Genomic DNA, 18,388 nt, shown 5'->3' with positions numbered 1-18,388 from the left:
TGCGGTGAGCTCCAAGACATCCACCGGCAACATCAAGGACAGTGGTCTTGAAGGCGCTCCACAACTCTTCAGGACCCCTCAAAGCACCCAGACCCCCCAAGTGTCCACTCAGCCTGTTCGCAAACTCCTCAGCTACTCTCTCATCCCTGAGCTTGGCAACATCCAGCCTAGGCTGGGATGGTACCATTCTCCAGGATTTAAGGTGCAGCTTTAGAGTTGCTACAACAAGCCTGTGGTCAGTATTGAGGAACTGAGCACTCCGGTGGACCCTGCAGTTCTGGATCATCCTCCAACGACCGTCAATGAGGACATGGTCAATCTCCTTTGCCACACCGCCAGCGTTGGAATACCAAGTCCAGCGATGAGCTTGTGGGCGCTGAAACCATGAACCAGCCACCCTAAGTCCATGACTTCTTGCAAAGTCAAGGAACTTAGTGCTATTCTGGTTCATAGTTCCTGACCCATGGGGACCAACACACACCTCATAACCATCCCTATCAGTTCCAGTCGATGCATTGAAATCCCCCAAGACTAGAAGTGTATCTCGTCTGGGGCACTGATCAACCACAGACTCGAGTGTAGCGTAGAATGCATCCTTCACGTTGAGATCACTCGCCTCAGTCGGAGCATAAACAGAGACCAGGGAAATGACACCTAAGGAGTGACGAATCCTTAATCTCATAATACGCTCGTTGACCGGTGTTACCTCAATTATCATTGGGGTCAGCTTATTGGACACAGCTACAGCAACTCCTTGGGTATGGTAACCATCAAAGCGACCAGACCAATAGTAGGTGTAACCACCCACCATTATCTCGCCGCAATCTGGTCTCCGAACCTCAGAGAGAGCTGCAATCCCGATGTCCAAACGCTAGAGCTCAGATGATAACAGAGACAGGTGATCATCCTCTCTTAGGGATAGGACATTCCAGGCACCCACCCGAAGGGACCGCCTCAGGTTAACCCAAGGAGACCGCCGTCTGGTGGACGACACCTGGAAATAAGTCAGAGGTGGTACCACCACACAAAGGACTTTGACGTCCTTTCCATACTAAATTGTCCTTTGTCCCATAGATGATGCAAACAGGGAGAAGTATGTGGGACGACCTTGGTACAGGCCCAGCAATGCTTGATGTCGGCCAAGATGATCGCAATGCTTTTCTTGTTGGAATGTCGTGACACTCAGATTCATCATATGCATCACTTTCTACACCATCACCATGGCCACCATCAGGATCGCTTGGAGTGCAGGAATTTGCTTTGTGTTTCTCTCGGCGTGCCATACTCTCTTTTTGTGAAGCGAGAGCAGCATCTGCTTTGTGAAGCATGCAGGAAGCAAAACCACTGGAAAGCCTTTTGTTTCTCGAGATCGAGGCGAGAACAAACCCGGCAGACAACCCGCTTCGAGAACAGATGGCACAAATACTTCACCCAAAAGGCCATTCACACCCGGGGGAGAGATGAAGAACCCGACAGGGACTGTGATACGCTGAGCTTCACCGCCATCAAAATCCACAGCCAGACCATCGATTCCTGGCGAGAGATTTTCACTTGGCCATTTCACTACCTGACCCAGGTGGTGTTCACTCCCTGAGGGTCAAGGTCGACACTGTTACAGAGGGAAATACCTTGCCCCTTTGGATATATTGGCAAATGTATTCCAAAAATCTCGACTCATCTGGGCTACGGCTACCAGACAATACTAGCGGCCTACAAGTAGCTCGCACATTCAGCAATTTGGCACCCTTATGGTCCCCTGCAGGTAAAGGAATTCCCAGTGGGTCAATGCTGAGCTTTTCAAAGTCAAGGCCACTGGCCCTGCGATCCTTGGCCTGCCCACTTGTAGGGACCTTCAACTCCTCACTCTACACTGCTCGATAAAGGAGAACTGTGCAAGCGACAAGCCAGTCAACATGTTGGACGACCTGCTGGCCACATCTCCGGACCAATTCGACAATATCGGCAACTTCCCAGGCCAGTATCTTATTGTGGTAGACCCCAACATGCCCCCAGTAATACACGCACCACGTCAATGCCCCATTCAAATGATAGATGAAGTATAGTCAGAACTGGACATAATGCTCAGATGGGGTATCATACGAAAGGTCGACGAGCCGACAGACTGGGTCTCACCTACGTGCAGAAAGCAAGTGGCAAACTTAGACGATGCCTGGACCCAAAAGACTTGAACCGCGTCATCAAGAGGTGCCACTACTGTATCACGACACTCGAAGAGCTGACATAATTTTGCAGGCTCAATGGTTTTCTCCAAGCTGTTTGCCAAAAATGGGTACTGGGTAATTAAGCTTGATCATCCTTTCCAACTGCTCATGATCTTCAACTCGCTATATGGTCGTCACTGCTTCCTGCGAATGCCTTTTGGACTTGTGATGTCTCAGAGCGTCTTCCGGGCCAAGATGGACCAAATTTTAGAGCAATGCCCAGGTGTCATCAGCATTGCAGATGATGTTGTTGCCTATGGCCATATGGAGCAAGAACATGACCGAAACCTTCACCACCTCATGAAAACAGCTGCCAGACTTAGCCTGCAGTTCAACAGTGACGAGTGCAGTATCAAAAAGCCACAAATTCAGTTTTTCTATCTCATCTTTGACCATCAACGTGTCCACCCAGATTCAGGAAAAGTGGACACGATCCAGAGCCGACCAGACCCGAAAAATCTCTGTGAATTTCGCAAGACACTTGGTATCATCACGTATATGGGCCCCTTATACTCAAGAGCAACTGGAATGGGCAGCCAGCCACAGCCAGGCTTCTCAAAAGGTCAAGGATACCATCTGCCACGGGACATGCCTAACTGACTTCAACCCACATCAATCCACAACAGGTCGACGCCTCCATAAAAGGGTCTCGAGGCTTGCCTAATGCAAGACAACAAACCTATCGCCTTCACAACAAAGAGCCTGTCTGACGTGGAAAAGAATCGAATGACGTACCAACATCGAGCGTGAGATGCTAGCCATTGTGTGAGGGTGCGAACACTTCCACACTTACCAAGACAGTCACCCCTTCGTTGTCGAGAATGACCATAAATCCCTGGAAATGATCAGCTTGGAAAATGTGACTGCCGCCCCACCCCGACTGCAATGGGTGCTACTGTTTCTCCAGGTGTAATGCCACGCCCTTGGCCGATGGGCTGTCTCGCTTGCTGATACCAATGTGAGCACCAACCATGCAGCTCGATGTGAAAGTTGAGCACATCCAATTCAGCCATCAGAGGACGCAGCAGATGCAGCAAGTCACACACGTGGATGCCCTCCGAACCACGCTCAGGAAAGTCATCATGACCGGATGGCCGGAAAGGCGCCAAGATCTGTCCAGTTAACTGAGACCACACTGGAATTATCATGATGAGCCGAGTGTTGAAAATGATGTCATATGGAAGGGGGCCGGCTCCTTATCCCTGCCAGTTTACAACATGAAATCCTCAGGAAGCTACGTGAAGACCACCTCAGTAGCCTCAAAACTCAGCTCAGAGCACGCAACTCCGTGTCCTGGCCCAAAGTGAATTAGGATATTGAGAACTGGATCGGCTCCTGCCACCTCTGCCAGAGCCATCGGTGTCGGCAACCTCAGGTGCCAATGATCCCACACGAAATCCCGACCAAGCCATGGCAAACACTGGCTGCAGACAAATTCCACCGAGATGGACATGACTACCTCCTGCTCGCCATGTGTACTCCACGTTCCCCATTGTTAGAAAATTTCCAACAGGGGCAACTGGCAATGATGTCATTGGTATCCTGCGGCTGGTATTTTCAGAGCATGGCATTCCAGAGAATCTCATGAGTGACAATGGGGGCCATTTTAGCGGCCGTATCTTTACAAAATTCGTGAGGACTGGAGCTTCAACCTCCGTACCTCAAGCCACCACTATCCACAATCAAACGGCTTCATTGAACGCCAGGTACAAACTATAAACAACACTTTACACAAAATGAAGCTCTCTGGAACTGACCCACACATGGCTCTCCTCATCTTGAGGTCTACGTCCAACGACAGCCACCTTGCATCACCTGCTGAGCTACTGAATCGGACTAAAGTGAAATCCAACCTGTCTACCAAGGTGCCGAACCTGGCACCGAATGGTGACGCAACCATAGATCAAGCGCTTGAACGCCGTCAAACACCCCAGAAAGGATACCTTGATTGCCGGGCCGGCCCCGATCTCAGACCACTTCAATCTGGCCAAAAGGTTTGGGTCCTCGAGGAGGCTGGGTGGTCCCGTGCTTGGGAACCAGCAACTGCGTGCACCACCTGCACGGAGCCAAGATCAGACAAAGTTGGTGTGGAAACAAGAACCATTCCGAGGCAAAATGGCCACCACATCCGATCTGCTCCGCAGACTGAGCCAAGGCAGCCAGAGCTTGAGATGCCGACGAACGCCCTCTGTGATACCAATGTTGACAGTTCCACTGCCGAGGGACAACAGAGTGATGACCAAGAGCCACCATCATCCCCACATACCCGAGCACCAACCACGCCACTAGCATCCCAAACTTGGTCCAGTCGCACGGTCATACGCCCTGTCAGGCTGGACATCTGATCTGCAGTGGTCGAGCCAAAATGTGGGTGGAAGGACATCCTGAACTGCATTGCATTTCACTCGGTAATGGCGTGTTTTTTAGTTTTTTTTTTTTGGTTTTGTTTGTTTTGTTGTTCTCTCTCCTTGTGTTTCCTTCCCATTCGATGCTTCCTGTAAACTGTTGTTTGATATTTTCTTTGGAGAAAGGAAGGTCATGAGAGCTGTGGATCGAAGCTTCGAGAAAATGGGAGGGGCATTTGTGAGGAAAAGGAGGGGGGGTTGAAGGACTGCCGTTGCCGTGGTTACGGACGGTGCTGAGTGACGTTGCATGTTGTGCGATTCACGTGGTTCATCCAACACGAGGCTTTCCCTCCTCTCCCCGTCCAGTGACCATCGAGTGGATAACCTGAACGATTGCGTTGTGGTGTTTAGAGAGTCGAGGTATCTTTGACCAAGAGAGACCTCCTGCGTCGAATGTTCCTTGTACATCCTTGCAGGCGGTGTATAAATAAAAGCTGTGTGATTTTTTTTTTATTTTTTCGCGCACAAACTGAAAGTTAAAAACACATTATGTTGACGAGACGCGTTGTACGGATTTTATTATCCTGAAATTTGCGCTTGATACGAGGTGATCGTGTCACGTGATCGCGAAGCCGGAAGAGGGCGGAACCACGGAAGTGTCGTCGGGTGTTGATGGTGAATGCGTGGCTACGTGGAGTCCGCTCGCTGCTGTCGGTCCCTTCATCATGGATTTCAGGAACCTCATCTCGGTGGCTTCGCAAAACAGCCGTGGTGGGGTGGGTAAGCTCACGGTGAGTTTGACGCTTGGACTGCGAGGACCGCGAGGACCTTGACGTTGGTAAAGTCGTTAACACCTCCGATGATTAGTGGTGAAATCTTCAACCAGTGAAGAATTAAACGTCGATGTTTCAAAACCAAAATTGTGTACAAACCGAAAACATCACGTTTTGGGGGATTCTCTCGCTCTTTGTCACCTCGCGCTCACATGAAACGAGGGTTTGTATGAAACGTAATAAAAAAACCAAAATCGCGGAACACGAGTCCTCCGCTCCGCCCGGGTCTCTGCCTCGTCTCCGCCCCGGGTCTCTGCCTCGTCTCCGCCCCGGGTCTCTGCCTCGTCTCCGCCCCGGGTCTCGTCCTCCGCTCCGCCCCGGGTCTCTGCCTCGTCTCCGCCCCAGGTTTCTGCCTCGTCTCCGCCCCGGGTCTCGTCCTCCGCTCCGCCCCGGGTCTCGTCCTCCGCTCCGCCCGGGTCTCGTCCTCCGCTCCGCCCCGGGTCTCGTCCTCCGCTCCGCCCCGGGTCTCGTCCTCCGCTCCGCCCCGGGTCTCGTCCTCCGCTCCGCCCCGGGTCTCGTCCTCCGCTCCGCCCCGGGTCTCGTCCTCCGCTCCGCCCCGGGTCTCGTCCTCCGCTCCGCCCCGGGTCTCGTCCTCCGCTCCGCCCCGGGTCTCGTCCTCCGCTCCGCCCCGGGTCTCGTCCTCCGCTCCGCCCCGGGTCTCGTCCTCCGCTCCGCCCCGGGTCTCGTCCTCCGCTCCGGGTCTCGTCCTCCGCTCCGCCCCGGGTCTCGTCCTCCGCTCCGCCCCGGGTCTCGTCCTCCGCTCCGCCCCGGGTCTCGTCCTCCGCTCCGCCCCGGGTCTCGTCCTCCGCTCCGCCCCGGGTCTCGTCCTCCGCTCCTCCCCGGGTCTCGTCCTCCGCTCCTCCCCGGGTCTCGTCCTCCGCTCCGCCCCGGGTCTCGTCCTCCGCTCCGCCCCGGGTCTCGTCCTCCGCTCCGCCCCGGGTCTCGTCCTCCGCTCCGCCCCGGGTCTCGTCCTCCGCTCCGCCCCGGGTCTCGTCCTCCGCTCCGCCCCGGGTCTCGTCCTCCGCTCCGGGTCTCGTCCTCCGCTCCGCCCCGGGTCTCGTCCTCCGCTCCGCCCCGGGTCTCGTCCTCCGCTCCGCCCCGGGTCTCGTCCTCCGCTCCTCCCCGGGTCTCGTCCTCCGCTCCTCCCCGGGTCTCGTCCTCCGCTCCGCCCCGGGTCTCGTCCTCCGCTCCGGGTCTCGTCCTCCGCCCCGGGTCTCGTCCTCCGCTCCGCCCCGGGTCTCGTCCTCCGCTCCGCCCCGGGTCTCGTCCTCCGCTCCGCCCCGGGTCTCGTCCTCCGCTCCGCCCCGGGTCTCGTCCTCCGCTCCGCCCCGCCCCCAGACCTCCGCTCCGCCCCGCCCCGGGTCGAGACCCCTGCTCCGCCCCACCCTGCCCCGAGACAAGACGAGATCCCCGCCCCACCCTTCCTTGAGACGAGACAAGACCTCCACCTGACCCGACCCCACCCCGAGACGAGACGAGACCTCCGACCCGACCCTACCCCACCCCGAGACGAGACGAGACCTCCGACCCGACCCTACCCCACCCCGAGACGAGACGAGACCTCCGACCCGACCCTACCCCACCCCGAGACGAGACGAGACCTCCGACCCGACCCTACCCCACCCCGAGACGAGACGAGACCTCCGACCCGACCCTACCCCACCCCGAGACGAGACGAGACCTCCGACCTGACCCCACCCCGAGACGAGACGAGACCTCCACCTGACCCGACCCTACCCCACCCCACCCTGAGATGAGACCTCCGTTCTGCCCCACCCCACCCTGCTCCAAGACAAGACGAGACCTCCGCTCCACTCTGCCCCAAAACGAGACAGCTCTGCTCTCTGGTGTGTTTGTGTCGATCATATAAAACAAAAAAACTGTTGCGTTGTTGCAATACTTGTACAACCTGCCACGTCTGTGTACTTCCTTTGCAGGTAAGCATACATGAAGATTAACTTGGTTTAAAGTGCCCCGTACCATGGATCCGGTTTCCACATTTTTCCTGCCTGCCGTTTACAATTCTACCTTCATTTTATTAGCTCGCCTGTTCGAAGAACAGAGAGCTATAGCGATGTCAGCGTGAGCGTGAAAATGTTAAAGTTTTTGGTGCAAGTTATTTCCTTTCTAATGTTTTTATCTACCACACTTTTTTACTGATTACAATATACAAATACATATATTGCTTTAAAATTATTTGGATCAGACTTCACTGCAATGCTTTATAAAAAATATTAATTATTAGACGAGTCTTTTAAAAACGATAAATGTATAAACAGGCGAGCATTGGGTGGCTTTGACACCAACTCTGGTTATAACCTGCGTTTGTGTGTCCTCCGGGTGTTGAGGATTTTAGATTGGGATACTTGAAGAGAATTGTATTTTTCCCACTACAAATGCACAAATATGTTTATTTTTCCATTGATAACACAAAACAGAAAAATCACTGGCTGCAATTCCCCCCACTGCCCCACAAGGTGGACTTCTTTTGGGAATTTTCAGGCCACGTGTGCCAAACCATTGCACGTGTGTGCGGTTCAGCAACGCCATTCATGGCCCTTATCCCTTTGGTTACCGAATGTGATAACTATTGTATGCTGTACTTCTGTGTGCTCTTCATGTACAGAAACGCTACAACCTCAATGCAGCACCTTCCAAAAGACCGCCACATTGTAAGGGCGTGGAGGCAGATGCTGTGAAAACGTTTCTGCAGCGCAAGAAGGAAATGGAACAAAAACAAGGTACGGGAGAAATGTACCTTCATTATATCAGGAAAAAAGTACAGAAGGGTGGACTCGACAGCATGCAGAACAACCTGCAACAAGGGAAGCCCTTCTTGGAGCAAGACTAACATCACTTGGGGAGGAGGGGAGGCAGATTATCTCCCACCTTGAAGTTCGTTATTGAGCAAGCTGCGTTTTTAATGACAATTGGTGACATGGCAAGTCCTTGCTGCAGCTGATTTTGGCTGGATTTGTATTCACACCCTCTGGGATCCCAGCACGAATAGGCCACCACTCTACCCAGCCAAAAGCCCACCTCTTTCCAAGTTTTTCGTCAGTTTGCTTCCATATACATCTTGCCACCACATGCATCCTCTCTTACCCCTCATTCATCCCCACATCACTTATTTGGCTGAGTCTTACTCTATTTTGCCTCTGAACCCTGCTGTTTCTTGGTATCCCCCCCCTCTTTCTGCTGTTCTTTTTTGTTCTGTTACGTCCTAATCCATTCTCTCTTCTCGCTCCTCCACAAGCCTCAACTTTGCATACAATTTAAAATAAAAACTCTTTTTAACGGTTTCTAAATCTCTCCTCACGATCCAAAAACATGGACTAACTTATTTCTTCTCATACAAACTCTCTTCCTCGTATGTGGTGACTTCAATTGTCATCATGCCAGTTGGCTGGGTGTGGGTACCCCTCTCACCTGTCATGACATTTCAGAAAAAGACTTCTGTGACTCATTGGGATGACTCGATCGGTCAAATTCCCGACCCAGATCTCCACCAACGGTACTCCATATCTTCTGGATCTGATTTTGATAAATTTCCCTGAAAATATCTGCTGTTCTTCCTCCGCTCCAATAGGTTCTTCTGACCACGTCCTTGTCAAAGTGGACATCTCCCTGGCTATTATCAGAGTACCACCTCACCACCGTCGAGTCTGGCATTTCACTCAAGCCGACTGGCGGGGTCTCAAAGCGGCTATCAAACTTCTAGACTGGTCTCCCATCGCTACTTTCTCCAAAATCATCTCATGCTGGGAATTCTTTCAAAGAAACTTCCTCTCCCTCATGCACAGATTTATCCCCTCTCGTCTTAAGTTGTCCTACCCTTCCTCCCGCCCTTGGTTCACTAAAGCTTGTGGCGAGGCAGTTGTCCTGAAACAACTTGCCTTTGCCTCATGGAAAGCAAACCCAACTGAGGGTAATCTCAGTTCCTTCCATAAAGCTCGGAACAAGTGTGTATCTACCCTCAGGAGAGTCAAAAAACAACATCTTTCTAAGCTCAAGTCTGAACTCTCAAACCTCTCTCCCTCCTCCCTACAAATCCTGGTGGCATCGAACCAAATCTGTTTCTGGTATATGTTCCCCCTCCATCCCGTCCCTTACCTCAAATGGCGGCACTGCGGACACCGCATGTGTAAAGGCTGAATGCCTAAACTCAGTGCTTGCATCTAAATCTTGAGTCCCAAACCCATCACTTTCTCTACCCACCTTACCCAATCGCACCCAACTGTCCCTGGACTCTGTGTCCTTTTCTTCTGATAAAGTGGAGAGCTTGCTGTCAAACCTCGACTCAGATCCTGCAACTGGTCCAGAAGCAGCCCACATGTCATAAAAACCTGCTCCTCTGCTCTTGCTCACCCACTCTGTTTTATTCACCCTCTCATTTGCTCAAGGTCATCTACTTGGAAATCAGCAAACATTACCACCCTGCATAAAAAAGGTGCAAAAACAGATCCCTGCAACTACAGACCAATCAGCCTTCTCCCAATCATAAGCAAGTTTGTGAAATCCATCATTGCTTCAGACATTAAATCCTTCCTCTTCTCCAATGGCTTCATTTCTGATCATCAATTTGGTTTCAGACCAGGTCACTCTACCCTGGATATGCTGCTTTTGCCCTCCCAACAATGGATGGAGATCCTCAATGCCGGATATGAAATCGGTCATATCCTGAGACGTATTGCGTGCTTTTGACACGGTCTGGCACACTGCCCTGCTCACGAAACTCTCTTCCTGTGGTATCCAAGGCCATCTCCACTCACGGCTCGCAGTCTTCCTCTCCTGTCACAAGCAACGTGTGGCCCGAAATGGAGTTCTCTCATCCCCTCTTCCTGTCCAGGCTGGAGTTCCTCAAGGTAGCGTTCTGGGTCCTGTTCTTTTTCTGGTTTTCATCAATGATCTCTCCGACTCTCTGGAAAATCCTCTATATCTCTTTGCTGATTACTCCACCCACTGCCATACCATTGGTCATCCCTCAGACCGGCAAGCAGCAGCTTCTTCACTCTCTGTAGATCTGGGTAAAATCACAAACTGGTCCAACACGTGGAACATGTCTTTAAATCCGGACAAATCTCACACTCTCACTATGTCTCTCTGAAAGGACCGTTTGGACCTCCTCCCCCCTACTTTCTCAACAATCCTTTGGAATAAGTCCTTTCATTCAAGCTTCTGGGTCTCACTATCTACCATGATCTTTCCTGGGAAAGCCACATTTCCAAGCTGGCCTCCAAAAAGCTAGTCACCGACTGGGAATCCTCCATCGTGAAAAGTCCTTCCTCGGCCCACCTCAGCTACTGACCACAAACAAAGCTTTCATTCGCAGCCTGATGGCGTACTGCTCTCCCCTCTGGGCTGGTGCTCCTGCCTCTCACCTTTCTCGGCTTCATGCTGTGGAAACCAAGGCATTTCTGATCATTGGCATCTCCTGTGGTGAGACTGTCTTTGGGACTCTCACTCTCTCACCACAGGCAGGTCGGTGGTCTATCTATCTATCTTCTACCATCTTCTTTCCGGTCTGCCCCCCCCCCCATATTTCTGCAGGGCACTCAAGGTCCCCCAGCAACACCCCTTCTGGTCAAACTACCAAAATCACGAATTGCTGCTCACCTTCACTCTTTCATTCCTCTTTCTTTCCCACCTTAAGAATAAACTCCCACATTTTCTTCAATCCCACTATTCCCTCCAGGCCTTCAAAACAGCAGTTCACCACCACCTCTTATCGTCCCTTATCCAAATCCTCGATCTTTTCGACCCCCGTTAATCCACCCCAACACCACCTCCTTCAAATTCTCTGCCTTCCTTCCTGAGTGTCCCTGTAATGTCCATCTTGTATACCCGATGCTCCCCACCCCATCCCTCTCCCTTCCACAGATCTCCTAATGTCTCTATTCCCCACTGTTTTGTCCTTCCCACTCCCACCCCTCTTGCTGTTTGTTGTGTGTTAGCTTTCATGTGAGCCTCAACAATGTATGCAAAAAAAAAAATAATCTCCTAAAATCACACCTGCAGTGCTTTTCAGAAGGTATTCACACCCCTCGACTTTTGTCATATTTTGTTGCAGCCTGAATTAAAAATTGTCACTGATCTCCACAAAATACCCCATATATTGACAAAGCGAAAACATGTTTTTCGAAATTTTTACAAATTAATTAAAAGATAAAAAGACATCTTTGAAGACGGGAACAAGAACACAAAGCAGCAACAATGTTAGAGCACAGGTGTTCATTTAAGTGGACAACATTGTGTATCCTGGCAACTGATTTGTGCCATTCCCAAATTGTAGTCTGCAAAATAAGGAGACATCTTGTGTCTGCATCGATGGGAACACAAACTTTTTGTAAAGATGTGACTAGTCATCTGGGTAACCCATGATGCAGGTTCCAGGTAACTAACTGGGTTCCTTACCAGCTTCTGGAAAACGTGTGAAAGGTAAGTCGTTGCAAGTAGTTGCTGATGAAATTTGATTCTTAGAAACCTGTAGCTTTCCATTGTGTGGTTTCTGGCTTTGGCACGGGTGTCAAGTCGAGGACTTGGAACCTCTCGTTTAGATAATTTATCCTTTGTTTGAACCTTGTGCTGCCACCTCTCCCTGCTCCACACCGGCATGCCATTTACATGGAACCTCATCAAAAAAAAAAAAAAATTCGAGAAACTGAATCGTGCAATACCTTTGTCACAGCAGCATATTACCTCTTTGATAAGCTACATGAATTTGAACTAGGTCAGCATGTTATTTTGAGCTTTTGCAGCTTGTTCTGATAAAATGTACACTTTGAGAGATATCCTGCATAATGTTTCAAAATGTGTTGCCATTAAATTAGATATTATTTTCCAGCATGATGAGACTCCGCACACAACTTGATCCAAAAGTATTAACTTTCATGAATGTTTTGCACCTCACGATGTGATTCTGATGTTGAAAGTTTTGTCGTTTTGTTTTTCATCACACCCAGCTGTTCAAGCAAATAAGAGGAAAGAAGAACTCTTGGCCATTCGCGCTGAGCTCAAGACCGATCGACGAGCTCGTGCCATGGCCAGCCGCACCAAAGATAACTTTCATGGCTACGATGGGATCCCAATCGTAGAAGGACCAAAAGGTCGCCAGAGCGGTGCCAAGCGTTCATCGGATGAAGCTTCGAGCTCTGAGGCAGAGTCTTGCAAACGACCGCGATTCGATCGGACACAGGACTTTCCGGCACCTGTTTCCGAAGCCTCACCTGTTTCTGAAGCCTCACCGGACAAGAAGAGCACCAGCAGTGGTGGAAACACCTTTGTGAAGACCCCAAAAGTAGCGAGGCCTCCAGCCAGGCCAATAAATTTTGGTGACTTGCTGCAGCTTGCTGAAAAGAAGCAGCACGAACCGGTTCCTTTACCACCAATAGTGCCGAAAGTGGACGAGCGGCCACTTACATCAAAGGAGATTCAAGAAAGGGAGTACTTGGAGAGGAGGAGTCTGGAAAAAGAATTGCTGTCAGCTCAACGTGATGCCAACAAGATGAAGAACAAAAAGGAACGCAAAATTGGACATGGGGAATTGGTGAGGCCAGTCGTCCCCAAACCGCCGGCAGAGCGGCATTCTAGCAGCAAAACGGTTGGCTCCAGTAGTCGAGATGGTCAGGGAGGTGTTTCTGGTCATGCTTCTTCGAAAGCAGCAAAAACGGTAGAAAAAAAAGGCTCCAGGTCAGATTATCCACCTTCCAAGACAAAGACACTGCCCATTAAACCAGGGACATCTTTGGGAAAGTCTGTTGTGGGATTAAAGTCGACCAAAACGACTAAACATTGTTCTGTGGCGAGTTTCTCAGAGAAAGGTAGGGCATTGCCAGAGTCGCAGTCCCATCAGCTCTGTGCTGACGACAAGTCAGGTGTGAAAGGTAAACATCCGGTTCGGCCGGCATTGGACAAGAAGCTTCCTCCGACATTCCGACATGCGCTCCCCAGTGTTCGGTCAAAGTCTGAGCTTTCTACAGGAAAGCAACCTATTAGTTCAGGACAAAAACAAAGAAACTCATGTGATCGTCCTGATAATTCAAGGCCACAGACACTACCACCCAGGCCTTTGCCACATTCACGATGCACTGTCACGTCAGAGACCGTCTCCATCCGAGATTACCCTGCCAAGCACAAGGCTGATGTTTTGCAGAAACAGCTCTCTCGTGCTCATGGTTCATATTCTGAGAGCAACCGTCATGATGGTCGTTCTACCAAGAAACCCGTGATGCCATCACAAAGAGGTAGGTGGAGAGAGGTGTGTCAGGGTGCGTGTGCATCAATACTCCCATTTACAAAAAAAGGGAATTTTGTGTGTTTATATATAGTATAGCTGGAACACAAACTAGAATGGCACTCAGTGGAGTGCATACCTCCGGGTGAGGCTGAACAGTTTGGTTTGTATCTCACTGATGGGGTGGATCTGTATCCGGACCTTAACCAAAATCGAATCGGCTTGTTCTTGTCACCTACCCCACTCAGCCATCGAGTTTTGTGCAAATCCATCCAAAACTTTTGGAGATTTCAGGCTATATATCGTATTTGGCCCGATCTCTCAATGGTGAAGAATCACTGAAAAAAAATGATCGTGTCTGGATCTGGATAATCATCAAAATCTAATCAATTAGTTCTTGTCAACACCCTGTCCACCAAATTTCATCCGGATCCATCCACAACGTTTTGAGATATAATGCTTCGACAGACAGGGCTGAAAACCTCGTTCCTCATCCACCTCAGGGAGACGACGATGAACAGTGGAAAAAGAATGAGGTGGGGGGGGGGTGGCTCTGTCTTGGTTATTATTGGCCGGTGTTTTCTTTTATGATCACTATTTTAAAAACTTAAGCCTATTTGTTAAATCTCTCGAGTGGTTACAACATTCAGCATCGGGTTTCGAATAACAGGCAGCCAAGTGCGGGACTATATTTTCACCACACGACTTTGAATTGGGCCAATCATAGCTCAGTTACCTGAGATAACATCCAAGCTCGGGCTGTGTCCCACATGTTTAGGACAATATGTTTATGGATAATGTTTGGATGCGATATTAAACAAAGCCGTGACTCGGTTGACGTGTTCTGATGTAATCTGTTGCATTAAATCCTGTTTTCCCTTTAATGTTTAGTGGGCCCTCCACTGCCCCCCATAACGGGGGCTTATCGTCGACGGATGGACAGTGAAGAAGAGGACGATGCTGAGATGGAAGATTTCATCGAGGATTGTGACATCGAGGAGGACATATCAAAGCACATCCGGGATATTTTTGGCTATGATCGTACGAAGTACGTTCTTTTTTCCTGAGATGTTACACCAAATCACGTTTATTAGTTTCATTCTGTACCGGAAGGGTACAAGATGGTTGACGAATAACAATACGTTTGAATGCACTTTGTCTTCTCTGAATGTTAGTTGTCAACTGCTTGGAGGAGTGTATATACACTACCTGTCTGTTTTACTCCAACACAGTTATCTCTCAAACTATCCCTACACCCCCCTCCCCAACCACCTGTACTGCTACCCCATCCATCACTACTATCTCTACCGTTACACCTCCCCTGATCCCTACCCTCCTTCCACCATGACCCTTATCTCTTACTCTCCCCCACCATCATCGTCATCCGTAACTGACCCCCTTTCTCTTCTTCCCTTCTCCCATACCGACTGTATCCCGACTTTTGAAATCTGACAACAATCTTGATTTTCATTGTTGTAGCAAGGACAAACCTCTTTTTTCCATATTGTCGTCCTCAAAATTTCCTTTTCGCTGACCTTTCACCACCTCTGAAACCCTCTTGCAGGTACAAAGAAGAGAGTGAGTTTGCATTACGATACATGGAGTCGAGCTTCAAGGAACAATTGAAAGAGGAAAGTAGAAGGTAGGTATGACCTCCCCTCAGTTGGTGTGTTGTGCGCCTCCCCCTCCGTGAGGGATGTCCCGGTTCCCCGTCCTGTCCTCCTCTCCTTCCACCACCCCTTTCTCTCTCTCTCTCTCCCACCCCTCCTATCTCCACTGGGGATGTTGCTGGCCTCCCCTCTTCCCCCTGTGACTTTGTGGGTGCCCCTTCCTCCCCTGGTGATTTGAAGGGAGTTCCCTTCCTCCATCCTCTTTCTCCCAAAAACTTTGCAGGCATCCCCATGTCTCTGGGAATTGTGCACACGTGTGTCCCCCCCCCCAGGAGTTTTGTCCCCACCCCCCCCCAGGAGTTTTGTCCCCACCCCCCAGGAGTTTTGTCCCCACCCCCCCCAGGAGTTTTGTCCCCACCCCCCCAGGAGTTTTGTCCCCACCCCCCCCAGGAGTTTTGTCCCCACCCCCCCCCCCAGGAGTTTTGTCCCCACCCCCCCCAGGAGTTTTGTCCCTCCCACCCCCAGAAGTTTTGTGTACAAAGTAAATGAGCCATGGTTTCCCCAACCCTGCCTCCCTTCATGGTATCGCTGTTGTCTCACCATCCCCTCCTTCCCCATGAGGTTACTGCTGGGGTCCCTGAGATGGAGATGGAGTATGAATGGAATGGAATGGTATCGTATACGTGTTTTATTTTGCTTGATCCCTGTGGTGCCCTTGCACTTACCGCAGTCTGCGACTCGGCATCATGGAGGACATGGAGGACATGCGACAAGAGGAGCAAGAGAAAAAGAAGAAGAGGAGCAAAACTCAATGAAAAAAGGAAGAAAAAAAAACTCTGAAAATGTCCATAAATGTACAAGTCAGTCGGACCGTACTTCGGCTTTTTGTTTTTTTTTGCTTGAATTTGGAGATCGAGATGTGAAATTAGTTTGGATTTATTTGTATGTGATTGAGGATTTGTCTGAGCACGATTATGTGGGATTTGATCAGGCTTATTGTGGATTAATTTTTTGTTTTTGAAGGCTGCAATCTCAAGCTGAGCTCGTAAACGATAATGGAGCGCCGAGTGTTTTTCTCAGTGTTGCATTTGCCACTTCGTCGCTGGCACCAGCTCGACCAGAATATGGACGAGGAAGTGGTGCTTGCAAGAATTGTTTTTGTTTAACATTTTTACTTATTGTTTGGTCAGAGCGTAAGACATTTGCTGTGAAGCAATCTGATATTTATTGTGCAAGTGTACAAAAATTAATTTATTTTTCAAAACCTTATGAAGCAATTTATTTGTGGTTAACTTTGCTGGCTGTCTTCTCAAAGTTTCCCCCTCCTCCTCTTGTGGGGTCGTGGTGGTAGGAAAGGTTTATGCTTTACAAATGTGCCTTTTGACATTGTGGACGAGTCGTGGCAGCGGGTCAACTGAGCGTTGCAGGTTCTACCTTATTTTTTGAATGAGGAACGCTAAGACTACATCGGACTTATCATTTGAAACAGCTCGATCTGCATTGGTAATGTTTGAAAATCTCGCCACAAGTAGTCTAAAAATCAATTCCATACGAGACCCGAATTTAAAAATGAAATGGCTGTATTTTGAAGGTGAAGACGAGGGCTTGCTTTGGGGAAGAGGGGAGGGAGAAATGGAGTGGATGTTCTCATTGAGTATGTTTACATTGAACCCACCTCCTGTAAGAGAGTTTAAACAAGTTAAAACTGATAGTTTATTATGTAATATATAGATATTAAACAGGAATTCACTTTGTACACCAACGTGGCATGACCTTCACTTTGTACATTCTAATCCAGCATGAGCTTGTATCTGCAAATCCAATGAAAGTAACCCTTGTTATGCCTCTGCCGACAGTTGCCAGAGGCATTGTTTCTAATATAATTCAGTTATTAAATAGCAAGCTGTACATTTTTTACACGAAAGTAGAAAGACAATTACTTTAACCGAAACAATCTCAAAAACTTTCCCCATAAAGCCGAAAAAGTGACCAAGTGGCAAATGTCCTGATGAGTGCGATTAGGACAGGCTGTAAATCCGCTCTGAGGAGCGACAGGGACCTCGCACGTTCGAAAAATCACGACAGTTAAAATTAACCGGCTTTACTTAAACCAATTAAAACCAACAGGGAAAATATTACCATTCAGAACTACGGGGGCAGTTCCGAGGGCTGTTTTGGGAACAGGTCCATGAGCGGGTATGCCCACTGTCCATCATTTTTATATTTTAGGACAAAGAAACCAGAGATGCAAGTGTCCAAAATCCCACCAAGCGCAGTGTTGAGAACGCAGAGCGGCCTTGCAGTGGCCTCGTAAAACTGCACGACCAAGTCAGCGCCAAGAACAAAAATGAATGATCACAATCATTCTCGTAGTTCACATTGGAAAAGGAACTCGATTGAGGTTTCAGCTCGCTTCACGAGATACGATGCTTGAACCTGAGCATGAGGCCCTGCCGATTCCGTGGACATTGACGTGAGACAAAGGTTTTTACTCTGCACTCCTCTGCCCCCTCCCCCCCCCCCATTTTCATGATAAAAGCATTACTTAAAATGCGTCACCAACCGTCCTCATAATTACCTCCCTCAAAAATCCATGCACGATCCGTACAGCCACAGGGTGAGATGTAAACCCGAAAACATGGAAAGCATCAACATGAAGAAACATCACAGAACCAGAAAACAATGTAATATCATCGAAGAAGACAGCCTGCGGGGATATTTTAAAAGCAGGTCCAACCAAGCACCCCAGCAAAGCTAGTTTCTGATAAAAAGCCAATTTGGTGACGACCGGCAACACAATCCGTCAGCTCGAAAACCAAACAAAAAAAGGTAAAACCTTGGATTGAAAATATTTTTTTGTATTCATCCAATCATGTCCAACGGTACTGAAGTAGGCCACAAGTTCACAATGTCCTTGGAGTGCTGCTGTCCCATGGACACTCACACGGTTTGTGAATAACCTTTAACCAACTTTACGGAGGAAACCTTGAGCAGATTGAGTAGGTTACTGCAGTTAAGCACATCCGACTTTTTGCTGTACACGTTGAGAACAATTCCCAGCACCACCACCACGCCCGACCACAAGTAACTGCAACACGATGCACAAAACAGCAACACCAAAAATAAAAAAAATTAAAAATCACCA

At 49.5% G+C, this 18,388-nt stretch overlaps 2 protein-coding genes across 4 annotated transcripts in view; one reads left to right on the top strand and one right to left on the bottom strand.

Annotated features, from left to right (window-relative positions):
* The first annotated feature begins 5,195 nt into the window (after positions 1–5,195).
* Positions 5,196–16,999, top strand: SPTY2D1 (SPT2 chromatin protein domain containing 1). The gene is made up of 6 exons (XM_085898894.1): positions 5,196–5,358; positions 8,027–8,141; positions 12,363–13,643; positions 14,525–14,681; positions 15,198–15,275; positions 15,974–16,999. The coding sequence occupies exons 1-6, from the start codon at positions 5,293–5,295 to the stop codon at positions 16,056–16,058; spliced, it is 1,782 nt and encodes a 593-aa protein (XP_085755020.1). The 5' UTR covers positions 5,196–5,292; the 3' UTR covers positions 16,059–16,999.
* The window catches only part of SLC35B3 (solute carrier family 35 member B3), a 31,035-nt gene continuing 29,589 nt past the window's right edge, over positions 16,943–18,388 (bottom strand). For all 3 annotated transcript variants that reach the window (XM_085898915.1, XM_085898906.1, XM_085898923.1), the window contains one exon: positions 16,943–18,331. In XM_085898915.1, the coding sequence (XP_085755041.1) occupies positions 18,184–18,331 (148 nt within the window). In that variant the 3' untranslated portion in view covers positions 16,943–18,183. The remainder of the gene's footprint in view (positions 18,332–18,388) is intronic.

The sequence above is a fragment of the Eptatretus burgeri genome, chromosome 1, assembly GCF_056783735.1.
Source record: "Eptatretus burgeri isolate ZD-2024b chromosome 1, Ebu_testis_v1, whole genome shotgun sequence".
NCBI classification, from domain to species: domain Eukaryota; kingdom Metazoa; phylum Chordata; class Myxini; order Myxiniformes; family Myxinidae; genus Eptatretus; species Eptatretus burgeri.
The sequence above is the reverse complement of the archived record's forward strand: the minus strand, read 5'-3'. Positions and strand labels throughout refer to the sequence as shown.

Bases quoted from the DNA above. Each gene is read 5' to 3' on its own strand.
- SPTY2D1 (XM_085898894.1), top strand. From the start codon at position 5,293: ATGGATTTCAGGAACCTCATCTCGGTGGCTTCGCAAAACAGCCGTGGT. The intron at 13,644-14,524 runs GTAGGTGGAGAG...TTTAATGTTTAG, and splicing joins CGTGATGCCATCACAAAGAG to TGGGCCCTCCACTGCCCCCC. The intron at 15,276-15,973 runs GTAGGTATGACC...CACTTACCGCAG, and splicing joins TTGAAAGAGGAAAGTAGAAG to TCTGCGACTCGGCATCATGG.